The following is a 23,657-nucleotide window of genomic DNA, read 5'->3' as shown; positions in this document are numbered from 1 at the left end:
AAACGGAATTTTGAGCCCAACATAGTGAAATTTGGGCCCAAAAAAGGGAATTTTGAGCCCAAAACAGGGAATTTTGGGTCCAAAGCAGGGAATTCCAGGCGGTCACTCACTTGTTGGCGGCGTGGCTGTAGCTGACCACCTCGGCCAGGATCCACTGCTCGTCCCCTTCCAGCGCCTTCACCCTCGCGGCCACTTTGTCCCCGGGTTTGGCCACGTAGTCGCCGGCGGCCGGCACGGCCCCGCACAGGGGAGGGGGCCTGGGGGGGTCAAGGGGTCACCCCAAAATCCCTGACCCCAAAACCCCCTGGTTCTACCGATGAATTCAAAAATTTACCACAGAAACGCTGATTTTTAGGACAAAAATTGGCGTTTTCCTCATCAAAATCGGAGGTTTTTACCCCAAACCCGCCCGTTTTTTCCCCCACAATTGACGCTTTCGGTATTAAATTACCCAGTTTAGCCCCAAAATTTGAAGTTTTACTTCAATATTGCCCATTTCTACCTCAAAATAATCTATTTTTGCCCTAAAATCATTCATTTCACCCCTGAAATCATCCTCTAATCCTAACCCTAACCCAAAACCCTCCTGTTCTACCCCAAAATTGTTGTTTTCTGCTCTGAATTACCCAAATTAGCCCCAAAATTGGAAGTTTTACCTCCAAATTGCCCATTTCCATCCCAAAAAAAAAACCCCAATTAAGCTCTCAAACCCCATTTCAACCTAAAAATTGTCTAGCTTTACCCAAACTTGTCCTTTTCTAACCCAAAATGCCCATTTTAGCCTCAATAACCAAATTCCCTTTTTAGCCCTTCCAATTTCCCCCCTTTTTCACTCAAAATTCACATTTTTCTCCCAAAATTCCCATTTCCTCGCCAAAATCCCATTTTCCCTTAAATCTCTCCTTTTTTCCCCCACAAGTCCCTCTTCATGCCCACAATTCCCCTTTTTTCCCTGTTTTTTTTTCACTTTTCCCCACATTTCTCAATCCACAGCAGCAGCATCCTCAGCATCCTCAAAAATTCCTTTTATTCCCCCAAATTCCCCATTTTCCCCCCTCAAATTCCCCCTTCCCCCCAAAAAAAAACCCTCTTAATCCACCCAAACCCTCATGATCCCCCAAAATTCCCATTTTTTCCCCCCATTTTTCCTGACTTTTTCCCGGGCTTCCCGATCCACAGCGCGCCATCCTTAGTACCCTCAAAAATCCCATTTTCCCCCACAAATTCCCTATTTTCCCCTCAAATTCCCCTTTCCCCCCAAAAAAAACACACTCTTTATCCTCCTAAAATCCTCATGAACCCCCAAAATTTCCATTTTTTTCCCCATTTTCTCCCCGTTTTTCCTCACTTTTCCCCGGGCTTCCCGATCCACTGCGGCGCCATCCTTAGTACCCTCAAAAATCCCATTTTCCCCCCAAATTCCCTATTTTCCCCTCAAATTCCCCCTTCCCCCCCAAAAAAAAAAATCCCTCTTTATCCTCCTAAAATCCTCATGATCCCCCAAAATTCCCATTTTCCCCCCGTTTTTCCTCACTTTTCCCCGGGTTTCCCGATCCACAGCGCGCCATCCTTAGTACCCTCAAAATCCCATTTTCCCCCACAAATTCCCCATTTTCCCCTCAAATTCCCCCTTCCCCCCAAAAAAAACCCTCTTAATCCACTCAAACCCTCATGATCCTCCAAAATTCCCAATTTTTTCCCATTTTTTCCCCCATTTTTCCTCACTTTTCCCCGGGCTTCCCGATCCACAGCGGCGCCATCCTTAGTACCCTCAAAAACCCCATTTCTCCCCCAAATTCCCCATTTTCCCCTCAAATTCCCCCTTCCCCCCCAAAAAAAACCATCTTAATCCACCCAAATCCTCATGATCCCCCAAAATTCCCATTTTTTCCCCCATTTTTCCTGACTTTTTCCCGGGCTTCGCAATCCACAGCGGCGCCATCCTTAGTACCCTCAAAAATCCCATTTTCCCACCCAAATTCCCCATTTTACCCCACAAATCCCCATTTTCCCCTCAAATTCCCCCTTCCCCCCCAAAAAAAAACCCTCTTAATCCACCCAAACCCTCATGATACCCCAAAATTCCCATTTTTTCCCCATTTTCCCCCCATTTTTCCTCACTTTTCCCCGGGCTTCCCGATCCACAGCGGCACCATCCTTAGTACCCTCAAAAACCCCTTTTCCCACCCAAATTCCCCATTTTCCCCTCAAATTCCCCCTTCCCCCCCAAAAAAAAAACCCTCTTAATCCACTCAAACCCTCATGATCCTCCAAAATTCCCAATTTTTTCCCATTTTCCCCCATTTTTCCTCACTTTTCCCCGGGCTTCCCGATCCACAGCGGCGCCGTCCTTAGTACCCTCAAAAATCCCATTTTCCCCCCACAAATTCCCCATTTTCCCCTCAAATTCCCCTTTCCCCCCAAAAAAACCCCCTCTTTATCCTCCTAAAATCCTCATGATCCCCCAAAATTCCCATTTTTCCCCCGTTTTCTCTCACTTTTCCCCGGGCTTCCCGATCCACAGCGGCGCCATCCTTAGTACCCTCAAAAATCCCATTTCTCCCCCAAATTCCCCATTTTCCCCTCAAGTTCCCCCTTCCCCCCCAAAAAAAACTCCTCTTTATCCTCCTAAAATCCTCATTATCCCCCAAAATTCCCATTTTTCCCCCCGTTTTTCCTGACTTTTTCCCGGGTTTCCCGATCCACAGCGCACCATCCTTAGTACCCCTCAAAAACCCCTTTTTCCCACCCAAATTCCCCATTTTCCCTTCAAATTCCCCCTCCCCCCCCCAAAAAAACCCTCTTAATCCACCCAAACCCTCATGATACCCCAAAATTCCCATTTTTTCCCCATTTTCCCCCCATTTTTCCTCACTTTTCCCCGGGCTTCCCGATCCACAGCGGCGCCGTCCTTAGTACCCTCAAAAACCCCTTTTTCCCCACCCAAATTCCCCATTTTCCCTTCAAATTCCCCCTTCCCCCCCAAAAAAAACCCTCTTAATCCACCCAAACCCTCATGATACCCCAAAATTCCCATTTTTTCCCCATTTTCCCCCCATTTTTCCTCACTTTTCCCCGGGCTTCCCGATCCACAGTGCGCCATCCTTAGTACCCTCAAAAATCCCATTTTCCCCCACAAATTCCCCATTTTCCCCTCAAATTCCCCCTTCCACCCCCCAAAAAAAACCCTCTTAATCCACCCAAACCCTCATGATACCCCAAAATTCCATTTTTTCCCCATTTTCCCCCCATTTTTCCTCACTTTTCCCCGGGCTTCCCGATCCACAGCGCCACCATCCTTAGTACCCTCAAAAACCCCTTTTCCCACCCAAATTCCCCATTTTCCCCTCAAATTCCCCATTCCCCCCCCCCAAAAAACCATCTTAATCCACCCAAATCCTCATGATCCCCCAAAATTCCCATTTTTCCCCCGTTTTCTTTCACTTTTCCCCAGGCTTCCCGATCCACAGCGGCGCCATCCTTAGTACCCTCAAAATCCCATTTTCCCACCCAAATTCCCCATTTTACCCCACAAATCCCCATTTTCCCCTCAAATTCCCCATTCCCCCCCCAAAAAAAAACAATCTTAATCCACCCAAACCCTCATGATCCTCCAAAATTCCCAATTTTTTCCCATTTTCTCCCCATTTTCCCTCACTTTTCCCCGGGCTTCCCGATCCACAGCGGCGCCATCCTTAGTACCCTCAAAAACCCCATTTTCCCACCCAAATTCCCCATTTTCCCCTCAAATTCCCCCTTCCCCCCCAAAAAAAAACCCTCTTAATCCACCCAAACCCTCATGATCCCCCAAAATTCCCAATTTTTTCCCATTTTCTCCCCATTTTTCCTCACTTTTCCCCGGGCTTCCCGATCCACAGCAGCGCCATCCTTTGTAACCTCAAAAGCCCCTTTTTCCCCCACAAATTCCCTATTTTCCCCTCAAGTTCCTTCTTCCCCCCCAAAAAAAAACCCTCTCTTTATCCTCCTAAAACCCTCATGATCCCCCAAAATTCCCATTTTTTCCCCCCATTTTTCCTCACTTTTCCCCGGGCTTCCCGATCCACAGCGGCGCCGTCCTTAGTACCCTCAAAAACCCCATTTTCCCCCCAAATTCCCCATTTTCCCCTCAAATTCCCCCTTCCCCCCAAAAAAAAAACCCTCTTAATCCACTCAAACCCTCATGATCCTCCAAAATTCCCAATTTTTTCCCATTTTTCCCCCATTTTTCCTCACTTTTCCCCGGGCTTCCCGATCCACAGCGGGTAGCGTCATGGCCGACTGCTGCAGCAGCGTCATCAGCACCCCCCTCCTCATCGTCTTCCTGGGCGGCTCCGCCTCGCTGTAAATCCCGGCGATTTTTGCCGCTGGAATTTAAAAAAAAATATATATATAAAAAAAAAAAAAATAACAACCCCAACCCGAACCAACCCCGTCGAATTTTGGGGGATTTGGGCGGGGTTTCGAGGGATATTTTTGGGGTTTTTTTTTTGGTTTTTTTGAGGGGTCGGAGGGGTTTCCCGTCTTTTTTCCGGCGGTGAGGGGAGCGGCGCGGCGGCGGCGCCCCCGACCGCGGCCGTACCGATGCGGCGCTCCTCGAGCAGGGATTTGATCTCGGCGATTTTATCCAGGGCTCTCCGGAGGACGCTGGGGGAGGCCAAAAAAAAAAAAAAAAAACAAAAAAAAAAATAAAAATGAGGGGAGAAAAGGTAAAAAAAAAATTTGGGGGGGGTTGGGGAAAAAGTCGATTTCGGAAGGCGGGAAGGGGTGGGGAAGGGAAAAGGGAGGGATTTGGTGGGGGGGGTGGAAAATGGGGTTTTTAGGAAAATTAGGAGGGAATTGTGAGGGGAGAGGGGAATTGTGAGGAAAAGGGGAGGAATTTTAAGGGAAAAGGAGGGAATGTGAGGGAAAAGCGGAGAATTGTGTGGAAAAAGGGGGGAATTTTCAGAGAAAAGGGGGGAATTGTGAGGAAAAAGGGGAGAATTGTGAGAAAAAAGGGGGAAATTTTGAGGGAAAAAGAGGGAATTTTGAGGGAAAAGGGAGGAATTGTGAGGGAAAAGGAGGGAATTGTGAGAAAAAAGGAGAGAAATGTGAGAAAAAAAGGAGGGAATTGTGAGGAAAAAGGGGGAATTGTGAGGGAAAAGGAGGGAATTGTGAGGAAAAAGGGGGAAATTTTGAGGGAAAAGGAGGAATTTTAAGGGAAAAGGGGGAATTGTGAGGGAAAAGCGGAGAATTGTGAAGGAAAAGGGAGGAATTTTAAGGCAAAAGGAGGGAATTGTGAGGGAAAAGCAGAGAATTGTGAGGAAAAAGGGGAATTGTGTGGAGAAATGGGGGAATTGTGAGGGAAAAAGGAGGAATTTTAAGGGAAAATGAGGGAATTGTGAGGGAAAAGGGGAGAATTGTGAGGAAAAAGGGGGGGAATAGTGAGGAAAAATGAAGGAATTGTAAAGAAAAAGGATTTGGGGAGAAAAAGGGTTTTATTTGGAAATAAAGGGGGGGGGGTTTGAGACAAAAATGGGGGGAAAAAGAAACTTCAGGGGAAGAAGCAGGAATTTAATGGAAAAAGCAGAAGTTTGAGAGAAAAAAGTCAAATTTTCATGCAGTTACGCGGAACTTTGAGGGGGGAAAGTGGGAATTTGGAGGGATAAAGTGGGAATTTGAGGCAAAAAAAAGCAGAAATGTGAGGTGAAAGCATAGAAATCGTGAGGGAAAAGGTGGAAATCTGGGGAGAAAAAGCAGAAATTGGAAGAAAAAAAAAATCTGAGGGCAAAATGTGGAAAGCTGAGGGGGGAAAAGCAGCAATCTGGAGAGATAAAGAAGGAGTTTGAAGGCAAAAGTGAGAATCTGAGGGGGAAAAGGGGAAATCTGAGGGAAAACGTAGGACTCTGGAGAGATGAAGCAGGAATTTGAAGGGGAAAACAGAAACCCGAGAGGAAAAAAAAAGCGATAATCTGAGGGGGAAAAGTGGAAATTGGAAGGGAAGCGACAGAAATCTGAGGGGGGAAAAAGGAAAATCTGAGGGCAAAAAGCGAAAATATGAGGGGTAAAAGTGGGAATCTAGAGGGGGAAATGGGAATTTGAAGGGATAACGTAGAGATTTGAGGGTTTTTTGGGTTTAAAAACGGGAATTCTGGACTCACTTGCACTCGGCCTCAGCGTCGGCCTTGGCTGTGGTGTAGAGCCCTCGGAGCTTGGTGCGGTAATAGGGGGAGACTGAAGGGGATTTTGGGAGTCAAAATGTCCCAAAACCCCCCAAAATCCCCCCAAAATTCCCGCTAAATCCCGGGAATTTTTACTTTTGTTCTCCGTCTGCATCCGCTCGTGCGTCTTCTGGATGTTCACCAGGTTGTGCTCGCTGCGGGAGCGTTCCTCCTGAGGGGGAAAATTGGGGGAAAAAATTGGGGAAAAGGGGGGAAATACAGAAAAAAGGAGGGGAAAAGGGGGAAAAATAGGGAAAAATGGGAGGGAAATGAAGAAAAAAAGGAGGGGAAAGAGGAGGGGGGAATGGGGGAAAAATTGAAGGAAAAAGGAGGGGGAAAGGGGTGAAAATGGGGGAAAAATTGAAGCAAAAAGGAGGGGGAAAGGGGTGAAAATGGGGGGAAAACGAGGAAAAAAGGAGAGAAAAGGGGAGTTTTAGCTTAATAAAGGGGGAATTTTCGGGGGAAAAATTGGGAAATTTGGGGGTTGGAGCTAATAAATGGAGATTTATGAGGAGAGAATGATGAATTTTGAGGAGTACGAATTAAGAAATTGAAAAATTTGAGGGGGAAATGAGGGATTTTGGGGGTTGGAGTTAATAAATGGAGATTTTTGAGAAAAAAAAATGATGGATTTTGGAGGTTGGAGTTAGTAAATGGAGATTTTTGAGGAAAAAAATGATGGATTTTGGAGAATGGAGTTAATAAAGATGAATTTCAAGGAGCAAAAAGAGAGAAAAGTGGGGGATTTCAGGGAAAAAGGTGGATTTTAAGGGAAAAACGGAATTTGGGGGTGGGAATGTGGGATTTGAGTCAATTAAGAGGGATTTAGGGTAGAAGCAGGTGATTTGGGGGCAGGAAAGGGGCAATTTTAAAGTTAAATCGATCAATTTTAGAGCAAAATTTGTGAATTTGGGATAAAATAGCCCATTTTCTAATAGAATTGGGCACTTTTATGGTAAAATGGGTGATTTTAGGACTACACATGCTCGATATTTGGGTAAAATGAAGGGTCTGGGGCTAAAAATGGGTGATTTTGTGAACTTTGTGGAGGGAAACTCGGGATTTTGAGGGAAAACGGGGGATTTGTGAGGGGGAAACGCGATTTTGTGACGGGAAATGCGGGACAAAAGGGAGATCCGTGTGGGGAAAGAGATGATTTGGGGAGAAATGGGTGATTTTTGGGGGTCCGCGAGGGGAAACGGGGAGGAAATAGCGGGATCGGTGAGGAGACAAGCGGGAAAAACGGAGCAAAGGGGAATCGGGGATGGGAAATGGGGGATACTGAGGAGGAAAGAGGAATCTTAAAGGAAAACGGGAAGATCCTAAAAGAAATTGCGGCACCTGCGTCTGTTTAATGAGCTGGTGCAGCTCCCCCAGCAGCTCCGCGATGCGCGAATCCGCCGAGACCAGCGCCATGACGGGAGAATGGAACGGCGATTGGGGGGGGCAAAATGGCGGCGGCTCCTGAGGGGAGCGGCGGGAGGAAGGGGAGAGGGCCACAAACCACGCCCACATAGCGCCATATATGGTTACGGGCACGCCTTTTTTTCCTTATATGGCACAACGCCGCGCCTACTTATTATTATTTACAACCAGCTCGTAAGTCACGCCCACCGTATTCCTTATATGGTTAAGCTTCTTACAGAGCCACGCCCTACACAACCTAATATGGATTTGCGTGCCTTAAAGCCACGCCCACGCATCTCCGAATATGGGTTCGCTTGGGGGAACGTCACGTGACGGCGGTGTCACATGACCAGCGCCCAACATGGCGGACGAGGAACCGCTGCTGTCGCCGGGTGAGAGGCAAAAACGGAGATTAAAAAAATGGGGATGAAAAGCGGGAATTCGGGTTAAAAACCGGGATAAAACCCCGGAATTAAAACCGGGATAAAGGGGCCAGGAATGGAGCCGGGAAGGGGAACCGGGAGTGGGGACCGGGGCCCTAAAACGGGAGCGGGATGCAAAAACCAACCCCAAAACCTCCCCAAATTCCCCCAGAATCCCTTTCAAAACTTCTCCCCTCCCCCCAGAGGATGACTCCGCCCCTCCCCCGCCCCCCCCGACCTCCTCCTGGCGAATCGGAGCGGCTTTTTGGTGAGCGCCCCTCCCCCACCCGTTCAGGACCCTCCCCCACTTCAGACCACGCCCCCCCAAGCCCCTCCCCCACCTCTAAAACACTTTCCCCCACCCCCCCCACCCACCCCCCCCGGATTTCCCGCCAAAATGGAGCCATTTTTGGGAACCTCCACCCATTTAAGCCCCGCCTCCTTTGAATCTGACCCCACCCACTTTTGTAGCCACGCCCACTCAGCCTCTCCCCTTTACGCCCCTCCCCCACCCTAAAAACCCCCCAAATTTCCCGCCAAAACGGAGCCATGTTGGGGACACCTCTCCCGTGGCCCCACCCATTTAAGCCCCGCCCTTCCGGCTCACACCCACATGTGACCACACCCACTCTCCCACACCCACTGAAGCCCCTCCCCCACCCCAAATTTCCCGCCAAAACAGCCACTTTTGATCTTCCCCTCCCCCACCGCCCCACCCAACCAAGCCCCGCCCCTTGGACCACACCCATGTACGACCACACCCCTCTAAACCCCTCCCCCACCCTAAAACCCCCCCTCAACTTCCCGCCATTTCGGCCCCTCCCCGCCCCCAACAACCACGCCCCTTCCGGGCGAGCCACACCCAGGTGTGACCACGCCCACTCGCGTGGCCACGCCCCCTAAGGCCCCGCCCCCGCAGGATTTTGGGGCTCTGTAACAACCTCCCGTACGTGGTGATGCTCAGCGCCGCCCGCGACCTGCTGGAGCCACGCCCCGTGAGTGGCCACGCCCCCTTTTGTGACCACGCCCTCTTTTTTTGGGTGGCCACGCCCCCTTTTCCTGATTGGCTTTTTGGGGATTTTTAGGGGGAGGAGCGGCGGAATCGGAGCCGGCACGACTGCGACCCTGTGGGGACTGGGGTGGGTGTGGCTTTTGGGGGGCGGGGCTTAACGGGGCGGGGCCTAAATGGGAGGGGATGAAGGGGGATGGGTTTTAAATGGGCGGGGCTTTATGGGTTAGGGATTAATGGGCGTGGTTCAAAGGGTGGAGCTTAAAAGGGCAGGGCTTAGAGTGACGGGGCTAAAAGGGGTGTGGCTTAAATGGGAGGGGCTTAAAGGGTGGGGTTTAAAGGGGTGGGGCTTAAGTGGGTGGGGATTGAATGGGTGGGGCTTAAATGGGAGGAGCTGAAAAGGGAATGGCTTAAAGGGGCGGGGCCTAAATGGGTGTGGCTCAAAGAGTGGGGATCTAAAGGGGTGGGGCTTAAATGGGTGTGGCTTAAAATTTGGTGATCAAAGGGTGATGGCTTAAAGTGGGTGGGGCTTATGTGGGTGGGGGTTATGTGGGAGTGGCTTGGGGAGGGGCTTTAATGGGAGGGGCTTCGGGAGTGCCTGAGTGGGTGGGGCTTAAATAGGTGGGGTCTGATTGGGTGGGGCTACAAGGGGCGGGGCTTTTTAGGGAGGGTTTCTCATTGGGCAGGCCTTAAAGTGGGTGGGGCTTATGTGGGTGGGGCTTATGTGGGAGTGGCTGTGGGGAGGGGCTTTAATGGGAGGGGCTTCGGGAGTGCCTGAGTGGGTGGGGCTTAAATAGGTGGGGTCTGATTGGGTGGGGCTACAAGGGGCGGGGCTTTTTAGGGAGGGTTCCTCATTGGGCAGGCCTTAAAGTGGGTGGGGCTTTTTAGGGAGGGTTCCTCATTGGGCAGGCCTTAAAGTGGGTGGGGCTTGATGGGGTGTGGCCTGTGTGGGCGTGGCTTGACCCCACCCCTCAGGCCGTGCTATTGGCCGACGTCGTCCCCGCCCTGGTGGTGAAGCTGCTGCTGCCCCTGGCGGGGCCTTACCTGCCCGACAGGTGAGAAAGGGGCGGGGCTTAAATGGGGTGGGGCATAAATGGGGCGGGGCTGAAGTGGGGAGGGGATTTTGGGGGAGAAATGGAAATTTTGGGTGGAAAAATGAGAAAATTTGAGGGGGAAATGGGGAAATTTGAGAGGGGATTGCAGGAAAATGGGGGAAAGGGGAATTTCTGAGGGGAAATAGGGGAATTTTGGGGTGGAAAAAGGGAATTTTTAGAGGAAAAAAGTTTTTTGGGGAGAATTTTCAGGGGCAAAAAGGGATTTTTAGGGGGGAAAAGGGTTTTTTTAGGGAAGGGAAAATTAGATTTTTTGGGAGAAAAAAAATTTTTGGTAAAAAAGGGAATTATCTTTGAAAAGGGAATTTTGGGGCATAAAAGGGGAATTTTAAGGGGGAAAACAGGAATTTTAGTGGGAAAAAGGGCGTTTTGGGTTTAAAAAAGTGAATTTTGGGGTGAAATATGGAATTTTGTGGTGAAAAGGGAATTTGGGGGTGAAAAATGGGAATTTTGGGTGAAAAGGGTTTTTTTTGGGAAAAAAACCCAGTGATATTTAGGGGTAAAAAGGGATTTTGGGATAAAAAAGGGGTTTTGGGAGAAAAAAAGGGAATTTAGGGGCGAAAAAGGGGAATTTTGGAGTAAAAAAAAGAACTTTGGGAGAAAAAAAGGGAATTTTTAAGGGGAAAAGAGGGGTTTTGGGATAAAGAAGGGATTTTGGGATAGAAAAGGGAATTTTGGGATAAAAAAGGGAATTTAGGGGTAAAGAAGGGAATTTTGGAGTAAAAACGCCAATTTTGGGAGAAAAAAAGGGAAATTTTAGGGGGAAAAGTGGGATTTTGGGATAAAGAAGGGATTTTGGGATAGAGAAGGGAATTTTGGGATAAAAAAGGGAATTTAGAGGTAAAGAAGGGAATTTTGGGATAAAGAAGGGAATTTTGGGATAAAAAAAGGGAATTTTGGGATAAAGAAGGGAATTTTGGGATAAAAAAAGGGAATTTTGGGGTAAAGAAGGGAATTTTGGGATAAAAAAAGGGAATTTTGGGGTAAAGAAGGGAATTTTGGGATAAAAAAAAGGAATTTTGGGATAGAAAAAGGAATTTTGGGGTAAAAAAAGGGAATTTTGGGATAAAGAAGGGAATTTTGGGATAGAAAAGGGAATTTTGGGATAAAAAAAGGGAATTTTGGGATAGAAAAGGGAATTTTGGGATAAAAAAAGGGAATTTTGAGATAGAAAAGGGAATTTTGGGATAGAAAAGGGAATTTTGGGGATAGAAAAGGGAATTTAGGGATAAAAAGAGAGAATTTTGGGATAGAAAAAGGGAATTTTTGTCCCCCCGCAGGTGGCGCGCGGTGGCCGTGGCGCTGTGCCTCTGGGGCAGCCTCAGCGCCGTGGCCGCGGCCAGAGGGACCCTGAGCGGCCTGGGGGGTGAGTGGTCACTCAGGGGTCACTCAGGGGTCACTCAGGGGTCACTCAGGGGTCAGGGGTCACTCAGGGTCATTTGGGGGTCATTCCACGGTCAGGGGTCACTTGGTCACGCAAGGGTCACTCAGGGGTCACTCAGGGGTCAGTGGTCACTCAGGGGTCATTCAGGGGTCACTCTGGTCAGTGGTCATTCATTGGTCACTCAGTGGTCACTCAGAGGTCAGTGGTCACTCAGTGGTCACTCAGTGGTCAGTGGTCACTCAGTGGTCAGTGGTCATTCATTGGTCACTCAGTGGTCACTCAGTGGTCACTCAGTGGTCACTCATTGGTCACTCAGTGGTCACTCAGAGGTCAGTGGTCACTCACTGGTCACTCACTGGTCACTCAGGGGTCACTCAGTGGTCAGTGGTCACTCAGGGGTCACTCAGTGGTCAGTGGTCACTCAGTGGTCACTCAGTGGTCACTCATTGGTCACTCAGTGGTCACTCAGTGGTCAGTGGTCACTCAGTGGTCACTCAGTGGTCACTCAGTGGTCACTCAGTGGTCACTCAGTGGTCAGTGGTCACTCAGTGGTCACTCATTGGTCACTCAGGTGTGGCGCTGGGCAGTGCGGGGGCGGGGCTTGGTGAGGTCACCTTCCTGACCCTGGCCTCCTCCTACCCCAGGTAAGGAGGCGTGGCCTCACCTGAGGGGGCGTGGCCTCACCTGAGGGCCACACCCACCTGGGCCACGCCTCAGAAGGGGGGGAGGGGCCAAGAAACAACCAACAAAATTGGGGTGAAATTGGCCAGATTTGGCCAAAATCACCAAAAAAAGAGATTGGGGGTGGGGCCAGGTGGGCGGGGCTCCTCGTGGGGGCGTGGCCACACTCAAAATGGCGGCAGCGCTCTAAAATGTGCTGAAATCCCCCAAAATTGCTCAAAAACCCCCAAAATTTGGTTTAAAATGGCGCAAAAAGGGAATTCCTAAAGTGGGCGTGGCCATTCTTGGCTCCTCCCCCAGCAGCTCCCATTGGTTGTTGGGGATGGGTGTGGCCAAATTTAAAATGGGCCCAAAAGTCACAAAATGGGTCAAAATCAGCCAAAATTGGCCAAATCTGATAAAAATCTCCAAAAATGGGATTGGGGGCAGGACCAGGTGGGTGGAGCTTCACATGGAGGCGTGGCCACATGCAAAAAGGGGGCGTGGCTCTAAAATGGCACAAAATCCCTCAAAATTGGGTCAAAAGTCACCCAAAACGGGTCAAAATTGGCCAAATCTGATAAAAATCACCAAAAATGGGATTGGGGGTGGGGCCAGGTGGGCGTGGCTTCTCGTGGGGGTGTGGCCACACAAAAAAGGGGGCGGGGCTCTAAAGTAGAGAGGAAAATCCCTAAAATTGGGTCCAAAATCACCAAAATTGGGTGGAAACAAATTTAAAAGGGGAAATTTCAAAGTGGGCGTGGCCATTGTCACTTGGCTCCTCCCCCAGCAGCTCCGGGATCTCCTATTGGTCGTCGGGGACGGGCGGGGCCGGCCTGGGCGGGGCTTTGGCCTTTTGGGGGCTGCGGGCGTGGCTGCCCCTCCCCCAGTCGCTGCTGCCCTTCCTGGCCCTGCCCCCGCTGATGCTGCTCAGGTGAGACCAAAATTCGCTTTTTTTCAGCCAAAATTCCCAAATCTTAGCCCCAAAATTCCCGAACCTTTGAACCCACGAATTCTCCTTTCTCGACCCAAAAGAAATTCCCAAATTTTAACTGAAAAAATCCGATTTTCAACCCAAAAATTCCCGATTTTTAACCCCAAAATTCCCCATTTCCAACCCCCGAAATTCCCAAATTTTACCACCGAAATTCCCAAAATTTATCCCAACATGCCCAAATTTTAACCCGTGAAATTCCAAAACCTTACCCCAAAACATTCCTATTGTAACTTAAAATTCCCAAATTTTAAACCAAATATCCTCAGTTTTCAGCCCCAAAAATTCACATTTTTAACCCCAAAATTCCAAAATTTTACCCCCAAAACGTTTCAATTTTAACCCAAATTTCCGAAATTTTAAACCAAAAATCCTCTGTTTTCAACCCGAAAAATTCCCATTTTTAACGCCCAAATTCCCAATTTTCCTGCCAAAACCCCCTCATAGTGGGTGGGGCCTCCCTTGGCCCCTCCCCCACCCCATTTTTTAATGAATATTTTTAATTTTTTCCCATTTTCCCCTTTTTTTCCCCCCTCAGTTTTTTTTTCCTGCTGGGTCCTGCCCCTCCCCCCAGGCCGGACCCGCCCCTCCCCCACCCCGGTGAAGGGGGCGGGGCCTGGGCAGAAAAATGGGGCGTGGCCAAGGTGAGAAAACAGGCGGGGCTTAAAGGGTGAAATTGGGGTTAAAATTGGGAATTTTCAGGGTTAAAATTTGGCCACTTTGGGGTCAAAATTTTGGGAGTTTTTGGGGTTGAAATTTGAGGATTTGGGATTAAAAATGGGAATTTTGGAACAAAAAAATTGAGAGTTTTGGGGTGAAAAATTGGAATTATTGGGGTCAACATTTGGGAATTTTTGGGTAAAAAAATTACAAACTTTGATGTTCAAATTTGGCAGTTTTGGGGTTAAAAATATGAGAATTTTGGGGTTAAAAATTTGGTGAATTTGGGGAAAAGTTGGGAATTTTTGGGTAAAAAATTAGAAACTTTGGTGGTAAAATTGGGGAGTTTTGGGGATAAAACTTGGGAATTTTGGGGAATAAAATTTGGAATTTGGCAAAATTTAGGAATTTTTGGGTTTAAAGATGGCAATTTTTGGGGATAAAATTTGGGAATTTTTGGGGATAAAATTTGGGAATTTTTGGAGTTAAAGTTTGGGAATTTGGGGGTTAGTAAAGCTGATTTTTGGGGATAAAATTTGGGAATTTTTTGGGGATAAAATTTGGGAATTTTTGGAGATAAAATTTGGGAATTTTGGGGTTAGTAAGGCTGATTTTTGGGGATAAAATTTGGGAATTTTTGGGGATAAAATTTGGGAATTTTTGGGGCCTCAAAGCGGGGAATTTTGAGAAGGGGAGGGGCTTGAGAAAGGTGGGCGTGGCTTGGGGAAAAAGCCCCGCCTCTTCCCTCACGAGTGGGGAAACAAAGGGCGGGGGAGGGGCTGGGGGGTGATTTGGGGGTGGGGGAGGGGCTTGGGGTGGAAGAGGGGGCGTGGCCTGAGCCGGCCCCGCCCCCCGCAGGCCGCGCTGCGCCTGGGGGCGCCGCTGGGCGTCGTTTACTTCGCCGAATACTTCGTCAACCAGGGGCTGGTGAGAGGGGGCGGGGCCACAGGGCGAGGGGGAGGGGCTTGGCGGGGTGGGGGCCAAAATGGCGGATTTGGGGTGGGGCAGGATTTTGGGGCGGTGGGGGGGGGCGAAAAGGGGGGAATTGGGGTGGGGGAGGGGGCAAAGGGGTGGGGGAGGGGCTGAAATGGCAGAATTTTGGGGTGGGGGCGGGGCAAAAGTGGTGAATGTGGGGTGGGGGAGGGAACAAAATGGCGGATTTCGTGTGGGGAAGGGAACAAAATGGCGGATTTCGTGTTGGGGATGGGATCAAAATGGCGGATTTCATGTGGGGGAGGGGTCAAAATGGCGGATTTCGCGTGGGGGAGGGGTCAAAATGGCGGATTTCATGTGGGGGAGGGGTCAACATGGCGGATTTTTCATGGGGGTGGGATCAAAATGGCGGATTTTGTGTGGGGGAGGGAACAAAATGGCGGATTTTGTGTGGGGGAGGGGTCAAAATGGCGCCTTTGGGGTGGGGGGAAGGGTCAAAATGGCGCCTTTGGGGTGGGGGAGGGGTCAAAATGGCGGATTTCGCGTGAGGGAGGGGTCAACATGGCGGATTTCATGTGGGGGAGGGGTCAAAATGGCGGATTTCGCGTGGGGGAGGGGTCAAAATGGCGGATTTCATGTGGGGGAGGGGTGAACATGGCAGATTTTTCATGGGGGTGGGATCAAAATGGCGGATTTCACTTGGGGGTGGGGTCAAAATGGCGGATTTTGTGTTGGGGGTGGGATCAAAATGGCGGCTTTCATTTGGGGGAGGAGTCAAAATGGCGGATTTCTTTTGGGGGAGGGGCTTGAGGCGGTGGGGGCGGGGCCAAAGTGGCGGGATTGAGTTGGGGGAGGGGCTTAAATGGAGTGGGGGAGGGGCGTTCGGGGTGGGGGAGGGGCAGAAAAGGCGGGTTGGGGTCGGGGGCGGGGCCTGGGGCAGTGGGGGCGGGGCCAGGCCGCTCTGCCCCGCCCCCACCCCGCCCCTCCCCCCCCAGATGGAGCTGCTGTACTTCCCCTCCTCGCCCCTCCCCCACAGCGCCCAGTACCGCACGTGAGTGGGGGAGGGGCGGGGCCTCAAATTCCCGCATTTTAACCCCGAAATTCCCGCATTTTAACCCCGAAATTCCCGGATTTTAACCCCGAAATTCCCGGATTTTAACTCCGAAATTTCCCAAATTTTAACCCAAAAATTCCCAAATTTTAACTCTGAAATTTCCCAAATTTTAACCCAAAAATCCCAAATTTTCACTCCAAAATTCCCAAATTTTAACCCAAAAATTCCCAAATTTTATCTCCGAAAATTCCCGGATTTTAACCCCGAAATTCCCAAATTTTAACCCCGAAATTCCCAGATTTAAACCCCAAAATTCCCGGATTTTAACCCCGAAATTCCCGGATTTTAACCCCGAAATTCCCAAATTTTAACCCAAAAATTCCCAAATTTTAACCCCGAAATTCCCGGATTTTAACCCCGAAATTCCCGCATTTTAACCCCAAAATTCCCGGATTTTAACTTCGAAATTCCCAAATTTTAACCCCAAAATTCCCAAATTTTAACCCCAAAATTCCCAAATTTTAACCCCAAAACTCCTGAATTTTAACCCCAAAATTCCCAAATTTAAACTCTGAAAATTCCCAAATTTTAACTCAAAAATTCCCAAATTTTAACCCCAAAACTCCCGAATTTTAACTACGAAAATTCCCAAATTTTTAATCCCAAAATTCCCGGGGTTTGACCCCAAAACTCCCAAATTTTTAACCCCAAAATTCCCAATTTTTTAACCCCGAAATTCCCAAATTTAAACCTCAAAATTCCCGAATTTTAACCCCGAAATTCCCGGATTTTAACCCCAAAATTCCCAAATTTAAACCCTGAAATTCCCAAATTTTAACCCCGAAATTCCCAAATTTTAACCCAAAAATCCCAAATTTAAACCCCGAAATTCCCAAATTTTAACTCCAAAAATTCCCGAATTTTAACTCTGAAAATGCCCAAATTTTAACTCAAAAATTCCCAAATTTTAACTCAAATTCCCAAATTTTAACCCCAAAATTCCCAGATTTTAACCCAAAAATTCCCAAATTTTCACTCTGAAAATTCCCAAATTTTTAACCCCAAAATTCCCGGGGTTTAACCCCAAAATTCCCAAATTTTAACTACGAAAATTCCCGAATTTTAACTCTGAAATTTCCCAAATTTTAACCCCAAAACTCCCAAATTTCCAACCCAAAGTTCCCGAATTTTTGGCTCGAAAAATACCCAAATTTTTGTCCCCGAGAATTCCAGAATTTGACCCCAAAATTCCCAAAATTTAACCCTTTCCTGCCCCACACTTTAACCCCTTCAGCCCCACACTTTAACCCTTTCCTGCCCCACACTTTAACCCCTTCAGCCCCACACTTTAACCCTTTCCTGCCCCACACTTTAACCCTTTCCTGCCCCACACTTTAACCCTTTCCAGCCCCACACTTTAACCCTTTCAGCCCCACACTTTAACCCCTTCAGCCCCACACTTTAACCCTTTCCTTCCCCACACTTTAACCCCTTCAGCCCCACACTTTAACCCTTTCCTGCCCCACACTTTAACCCTTTCCAGCCCCACACTTTAACCCTTTCAGCCCCACACTTTAACCCTTTCCTGCCCCACACTTTAACCCCTTCAGCCCCACACTTTAACCCTTTCCTGCCCCACACTTTAACCCTTTCCAGCCCCACACTTTAACCCTTTCAGCCCCACACTTTAACCCTTTCAGCCCCACACTTTAACCCTTTCATCCCCACACTTTAACCCTTTCCTGCCCCACACTTTAACCCTTTCATCCCCACACTTTAACCCTTTCCTGCCCCACACTTTAACCCTTTCCTGCCCCACACTTTAACCCTTTCCCGCCCTCTCTCCCCCAGGCTGCAGCTCCTCTACCAGGCCGGCGTCTTCGTCTCGCGCTCGTCCCTGCGCTGCCTCCGCCTGCGGCGCCTCTGGGGGCTGGCGCTGGCCCAGGTGTGACCCACAGATCCCGGTCCTGCCCCACAGATCCCGGTCCTGCCCCACAGAGCCCGGTCCTGCCCCATAGATCCCGGTCCTGCCCCATAGATCCCGGTCCTGCCCCATAGATCCCAGTTTTGCCCCATAGATCCCAGTCCTGCCCCGCAGAGCCCGGTCCTGCCCCATAGAACCTGGTCCTGCCCCACAGATTCCAATCCTGCCCCACAGATCCCAGTCCTGCCCCACACATCCCAATCCTGCCCTATAGATCCCAGTCCTGCCCCACAGATCCCGGTCCTGCCCCACAGATCCCGGTCCTGCTCCACAGATCCCGGTCCTGCCCGAAAGATCCCGGTCCTGCCCCACAGATCCCGGTCCTGCCCCATAGATCCCAGTTTTGCCCCATAGATCCCAGTCCTGCCCCACAGATCCCAATCCTGTGCTATAGACCCTGGTCCTGCCCCACAGATCCCGGTCCTGCCCCATAGATCCCAGTCCTGCCCCATAGATCCCAGTCCTGCCCTGCAGAGCCCGGTCCTGCTCCACAGATCCCGGTCCTGCCCCACAGATCCCGGTCCTGCCCCACAGAGCCCGGTCCTGCCCCATAGATCCTAATTCTACCCAATAGATCCTAGTCCTGCCCCACAGATCCCGGTCCTGCCCTATAGACCCCAGTCCTTCCCCATTTTCCCATTTTTCAAACTCATTTTTCCCATTTTTCCCCATTTTTAACCCATTTTCTCCATTTTTTCCCATTTTCCCCCATTTTCCCCCATTTTTAACTCGTTTTCTCCATTGTTCCCCCTTTTTCCCCATTTTCCCCCATTTTTAACTCATTTTCTCCATTTTTCCCCATTTTTCCCCATTTCCCCCCATTTTTAACTCATTTTCCCCCATTTTTAACTCATTTTCCCCCATTTTTTAACTCATTTTTCCCATTTTTCCCCATTTTTAACTCATTTTCCCCATTTTTCCCCATTTTTTAACTCATTTTTCCCACTTTTCCCCATTTTTAACTCATTTTTCCCCATTTTCTAACTCATTTTTCCCCATTTTCCCCCATTTTTTCCCATTTCCCCCATTTTTTCCCCATTTTCCCCCATTTTTCCCCATTTTTAACCCATTTTTCCCCATTTTTAACTCATTTTCCCCATTTTTAACCCATTTTCCCCCATTTTTAACTCATTTTTCCCCATTTCCCCCCATTTTTAACTCATTTTCCCCATTTTCTAACTCATTTTTCCCATTTCCCCCCATTTTTAACTCATTTTTCCCCATTTTTTAACTCATTTTTCCCATTTCCCCCCATTTTTAACTCATTTTTCCCATTTTCCCCGTTTTCCCCCCATTTCCCCTCCCCTCGCTGGCCCCGCCCCCAGGTGCTGCTGGCCGCGTTCCTATTGGCCGCCGTGGCTGTCAATCACCTCCTGCCCGGGCTGGGCGTGGCCGCGGCGCTGGCGGTGGGGGAGGGGCTGCTGGGGGGCGGAGCCTACGGGAACGCCTTCGCCAACCTGGGCCAGCAGGTGAGTGACCACTGAGTGACCATGAGTGACCAGTGAGTGACCACTGAGTGACCACTGACCACTGAGTGACCACTGACCCGAGTGACCACTGAGTGACCACTGAATGACCAGTGAGTGACCACTGAGTGACCACTGACCACTGAGTGACCACTGAGTGACCACTGAGTGACAACTGAGTGACAACTGAGTGACCACTGACCACTGAGTGACCACTGAGTGACCATGAGTGACCAGTGAGTGACCACTGAGTGACCAGAGTGACCAGTGAGTGACCACTGAGTGACCATGAGTGACCACTGAGTGACCACTGAGTGACCACTGACCTCTGAGTGACCACTGAGTGACCACTGAGTGACCACTGACCTCTGAGTGACCAGTGACCTGTGAGTGACCACTGAGTGACCACTGAGTGACCAGTGAGTGACCACTGAGTGACCGCTGAGTGACCACTGACCTGTGAGTGACCAGTGAGTGACCACTGAGTGACCACTGACCTCTGAGTGACCACTGAGTGACCAGTGACCTGTGAGTGACCACTGAGTGACCACTGAATGACCAGAGTGACCAGTGACCAGTGAGTGACCACTGAGTGACCAGTGAGTGACCCTGAGTGACCAATGAGTGACCACTGAGTGACCACTGAGTGACCACTGACCTGTGAGTGACCACTGAGTGACCACTGAGTGACCGCTGAGTGACCATTGACCACTGAGTGACCACTGAGTGACCACTGACCTCTGAGTGACCACTGAGTGACCGCTGAGTGACCACTGAGTGACCGCTGAGTGACCACTGAGTGACCACTGACCACTGAGTGACCACTGACCACTGAGTGACCAGAGTGACCAGTGAGTGACCACTGACCTGTGAGTGACCACTGAGTGACCACTGAGTGACCACTGAGTGACCACTGAGTGACCAGTGAGTGACCACTGAGTGACCATGAGTGACCAGTGAGTGACCAGTGAGTGACCCTGAGTGACCACTGAGTGACCACTGAGTGACCACTGAGTGACCAGAGTGACCAGTGAGTGACCACTGACCTGTGAGTGACCCCAGAGTGACCACTGAGTGACCACTGAGTGACCAGTGACCTGTGAGTGACCACTGAGTGACCACTGAGTGACCACTGACCACTGACCACTGAGTGACCACTGAGTGACCACTGAGTGACCACTGAGTGACCACTGAGTGACCACTGACCACTGACCACTGAGTGACCACTGAGTGACCACTGAGTGACCACTGAGTGACCACTGAGTGACCACTGACCTGTGAGTGACCACTGAGTGACCAGAGTAACCAGTGACCTGTGAGTGACCAATGAGTGACCACTGAGTGACCGCTGAGTGACCACTGAGTGACCAGAGTGACCAGTGACCAGTGAGTGACCACTGAGGGACCACTGAGTGACCACTGAGTGACCAGTGAGTGACCACTGACCTGTGAGTGACCACTGAGTGACCAGAGTGACCACTGACCACTGAGTGACCACTGAGTGACAACTGAGTGACCACTGAGTGACCACTGACCACTGAGTGACCACTGAGTGACCAGAGTGACCACTGACCACTGAGTGACCAGTGAGTGACCACTGACCTGTGAGTGACCCTGAGTGACCACTGAGTGACCAGTGAGTGACCCTGAGTGACCACTGAGTGACCACTGACCACTGAGTGACCAGTGACAACTGAGTGACCACTGAGTGACCACTGAATGACCACTGAATGACCACTGAGTGACCACTGAGTGACCAGAGTGACCACTGACCACTGAGTGACCACTGAGTGACCAGAGTGACCACTGACCACTGAGTGACCACTGAGTGACCACTGAGTGACCATGAGTGACCACTGAGTGACCAATGAGTGACCAGTGAGTGACCACTGACCACTGACCACTGAGTGACCACTGAGTGACCACTGAGTGACCAGAGTGACCACTGACCACTGAGTGACCAATGAGTGACCAGAGTGACCACTGAGTGACCAATGAGTGACCACTGACCTGTGAGTGACCACTGAGTGACCACTGAGTGACCACTGAGTGACCACTGACCACTGAGTGACCACTGAGTGACCACTGAGTGACCCCTGAGTGACCCAAGTGACCACTGACCCCTGAGTGACCAGAGTGACCCCTGAGTGACCACTGACCCCCAGGAGTGACCCTGAGTGACCACTGAGTGACCCCTGAGTGACCCAAGTGACCACTGAGCCCTGAGTGACCACTGAGTGGCCCTGAGTGACCGAGTGACCACTGAGTGACCACTGAGTGACCCCTGAGTGACCACTGACCACTGAGTGACCACCGAGTGACCGCTGACCCCTGAGTGACCACCGAGTGACCGCTGACCGCTGTCCGCAGGTGCCCCTCCCCCAGCAGCCGCTGGCCGTTGCTGTGGTCACTCTGATGGCCGAAGTCGCCATCGCTGCGGCCGGAGGAGTCGCCCTGGGGGCTCACGCCGCGTTCTGTGGCCAGGAGTGACCACTGAGTGACCACTGAGTGACCACTGAGTGACCACTGAGTGACCCCTGGAATTGACCATGGAGTGACCATGGAGTGACCACTGAGTGACCACTGACCTCTGAGTGACCACTGAGTGACCCCTGGAAGTGACCATGGACTGGTCACTGAGTGACCACTGAGTGACCACTGAATTGGCCTTGGAGTGACCACTGAGTGACCACTGAATTGGCCTTGGAGTGACCACTGAGTGACCCCTGGAAGTGACCATGGAATGACCACGGAGTGACCACTGGACTGGTCAAGGAGTGACCCTTGGAGTGACCACAGAGTGGCCACGGAGTGACCACTGGAAGTGATGCCAGAAATGACCACGGAGTGACCACAAGGACTGGTCACTGAGTGACCACAGAGTGACCACTGAGTGACCACTGAGTGACCACTGAGTGACCACTGAGTGACCGCTGGATTGGCCTTGGAGTGACCATGGGAGTGACCACTGAGTGACCACCGAGCCCCGAGCTGGTCATCGACCTTCTGGAGTGACCGCTGAGTGACCACTGAGTGACCCCTGAGTGAACACTGACCACTGAGTGACCGCTGAGTGGCCACTGACTGCTGAGTGACCACTGAGTGACCACTGAGTGACCACTGACCGCTGAGTGGCCACTGGTCATCAACATGTCCGAGTGACCACTGAGTGGCCACAGAGTGACCACTGAGTGACCACTGACCACTGAGTGACCGCTGAGTGGCCACTGACTGCTGAGTGACCACTGGTCACCAACATGTCCAAGTGACCCGAGTGACCACTGAGTGACCACTGGTCATCAACATGTCCGAGTGACCACTGAGTGACCACTGACCATTGAGTGACCACTGAGTGACCACAGAGTGACCACGGGTCATCAACATGTCCGAGTGACCACTGAGTGACCACTGAGTGACCACTGACCGCTGAGTGGCCACTGAGTGACCACTGAGTGACCACTGAGTGACCACTGACCACTGAGTGACCAATGAGTGACCACTGAGTGACCACTGAGTGACCACTGACCACTGAGTGACCACTGACTGACCCTGAGTGACCCTGAGTGACCACTGAGTGACCACTGACCGCCAGTGGCCGCGGCTCGAGCTCCGGCCGATTTTGGGGGGAAATTTGGGAATTTTGGGGGGGAAAAAATTGGAATTTTTTTTGGGGGAAAATGAATTTTAGGAAGAAAAATTGGATTTTGGGTGGGGAAAATGGAAATTTTCAGGTTAAAAATGGAATTCTTGGGAAAATCCCAATTTTTTGGGTGGAAAATTTCGATTTCAGAAGGAAAAAAAGGAATTTTTGGGGAAAAATCCGAATTTTTTTTGGGGAAAAATTGAATTTTTGAAGGAAAAAAATGGATTTTAAAGGCAAAAAAATGGATTTTAAGGGAAAAAAAAAAGGATTTTAAAGGCAAAAAAAAAGGATTTTAGGCAGGAAATAAAAATATTTTTGGAAAATTCGGGGGTTTAATGGAAAATTTGTGGCTTTTAGGGGATAAAAAGTGATTTGGGCGCGAAAAATGGGAATTTTTGGGGGAAAAAAGTCAATTTTGGGAAAAAAAAAAAGTGATTTTTTGAGGAAATCCTGGAATTTGCGGTGGAAAATTCCAAATTTGGGCAAAAATAATCTTAAATCGGGAAGGAAAAAATTAATTAAGTTTAATTTAATTTAGTTTTGTTTGATTTCATTTAATTTCGGGTTAAAATTTTTGAATTTCAGTGCAAAAAAATTGGGATTTAGAGAAAAAAAATGTGATTTTTGGCCCAAAAAGTCGCAATTTGGGGTCGGGAATTCCCAGTTTTTGGTAAAAAAAAAATTAAATTTTCATTAAAAAAATTCAACTCTGGGAAACAAAAAAAAAAAAAT

The 23,657-nt window shown here is 49.7% G+C and overlaps 2 protein-coding genes across 4 annotated transcripts; one reads left to right on the top strand and one right to left on the bottom strand.

Annotated features, from left to right (window-relative positions):
* Positions 1–106: 106 nt before the first annotated feature.
* On the bottom strand, positions 107–7,697 carry SGF29 (SAGA complex associated factor 29). Its single transcript, XM_068177782.1, has 7 exons — positions 7,539–7,697; positions 6,294–6,369; positions 6,138–6,210; positions 4,580–4,644; positions 4,258–4,364; positions 1,349–1,371; positions 107–257 (listed from the first exon to the last, which is right to left on the bottom strand). The coding sequence occupies exons 1-7, from the start codon at positions 7,611–7,613 to the stop codon at positions 107–109; spliced, it is 570 nt and encodes a 189-aa protein (XP_068033883.1). The 5' UTR covers positions 7,614–7,697.
* Positions 7,698–7,931: 234 nt separating this feature from the next.
* CLN3 (CLN3 lysosomal/endosomal transmembrane protein, battenin) lies at positions 7,932–22,357 on the top strand. 3 transcript variants are annotated; one of them, XM_068177779.1, is made up of 14 exons: positions 7,933–7,996; positions 8,231–8,294; positions 8,946–9,021; positions 9,112–9,165; positions 10,011–10,090; positions 11,428–11,513; positions 12,103–12,175; positions 12,985–13,125; positions 13,724–13,829; positions 14,704–14,772; positions 15,774–15,829; positions 17,684–17,777; positions 19,142–19,285; positions 21,653–22,353. In XM_068177779.1, the coding sequence occupies exons 1-14, from the start codon at positions 7,966–7,968 to the stop codon at positions 21,770–21,772; spliced, it is 1,194 nt and encodes a 397-aa protein (XP_068033880.1). In that variant the 5' UTR covers positions 7,933–7,965; the 3' UTR covers positions 21,773–22,353. The 3 variants fall into 3 exon arrangements, with proteins under 3 accessions (XP_068033882.1, XP_068033880.1, XP_068033879.1); XM_068177778.1 differs by having other exon boundaries at positions 12,982–13,125; XM_068177781.1 differs by lacking the exons at positions 13,724–13,829; positions 14,704–14,772; positions 15,774–15,829 and having other exon boundaries at positions 7,932–7,996; positions 12,982–13,125; positions 21,653–22,357.
* The last annotated feature ends 1,300 nt before the right edge of the window (positions 22,358–23,657 follow it).

The sequence above is a fragment of the Anomalospiza imberbis genome, unplaced genomic scaffold, assembly GCF_031753505.1.
Source record: "Anomalospiza imberbis isolate Cuckoo-Finch-1a 21T00152 unplaced genomic scaffold, ASM3175350v1 scaffold_1054, whole genome shotgun sequence".
Lineage (NCBI taxonomy): Eukaryota > Metazoa > Chordata > Aves > Passeriformes > Viduidae > Anomalospiza > Anomalospiza imberbis.
Note: the sequence above shows the minus strand (reverse complement) of the source record. Positions and strands in the feature narration are given on the sequence as shown.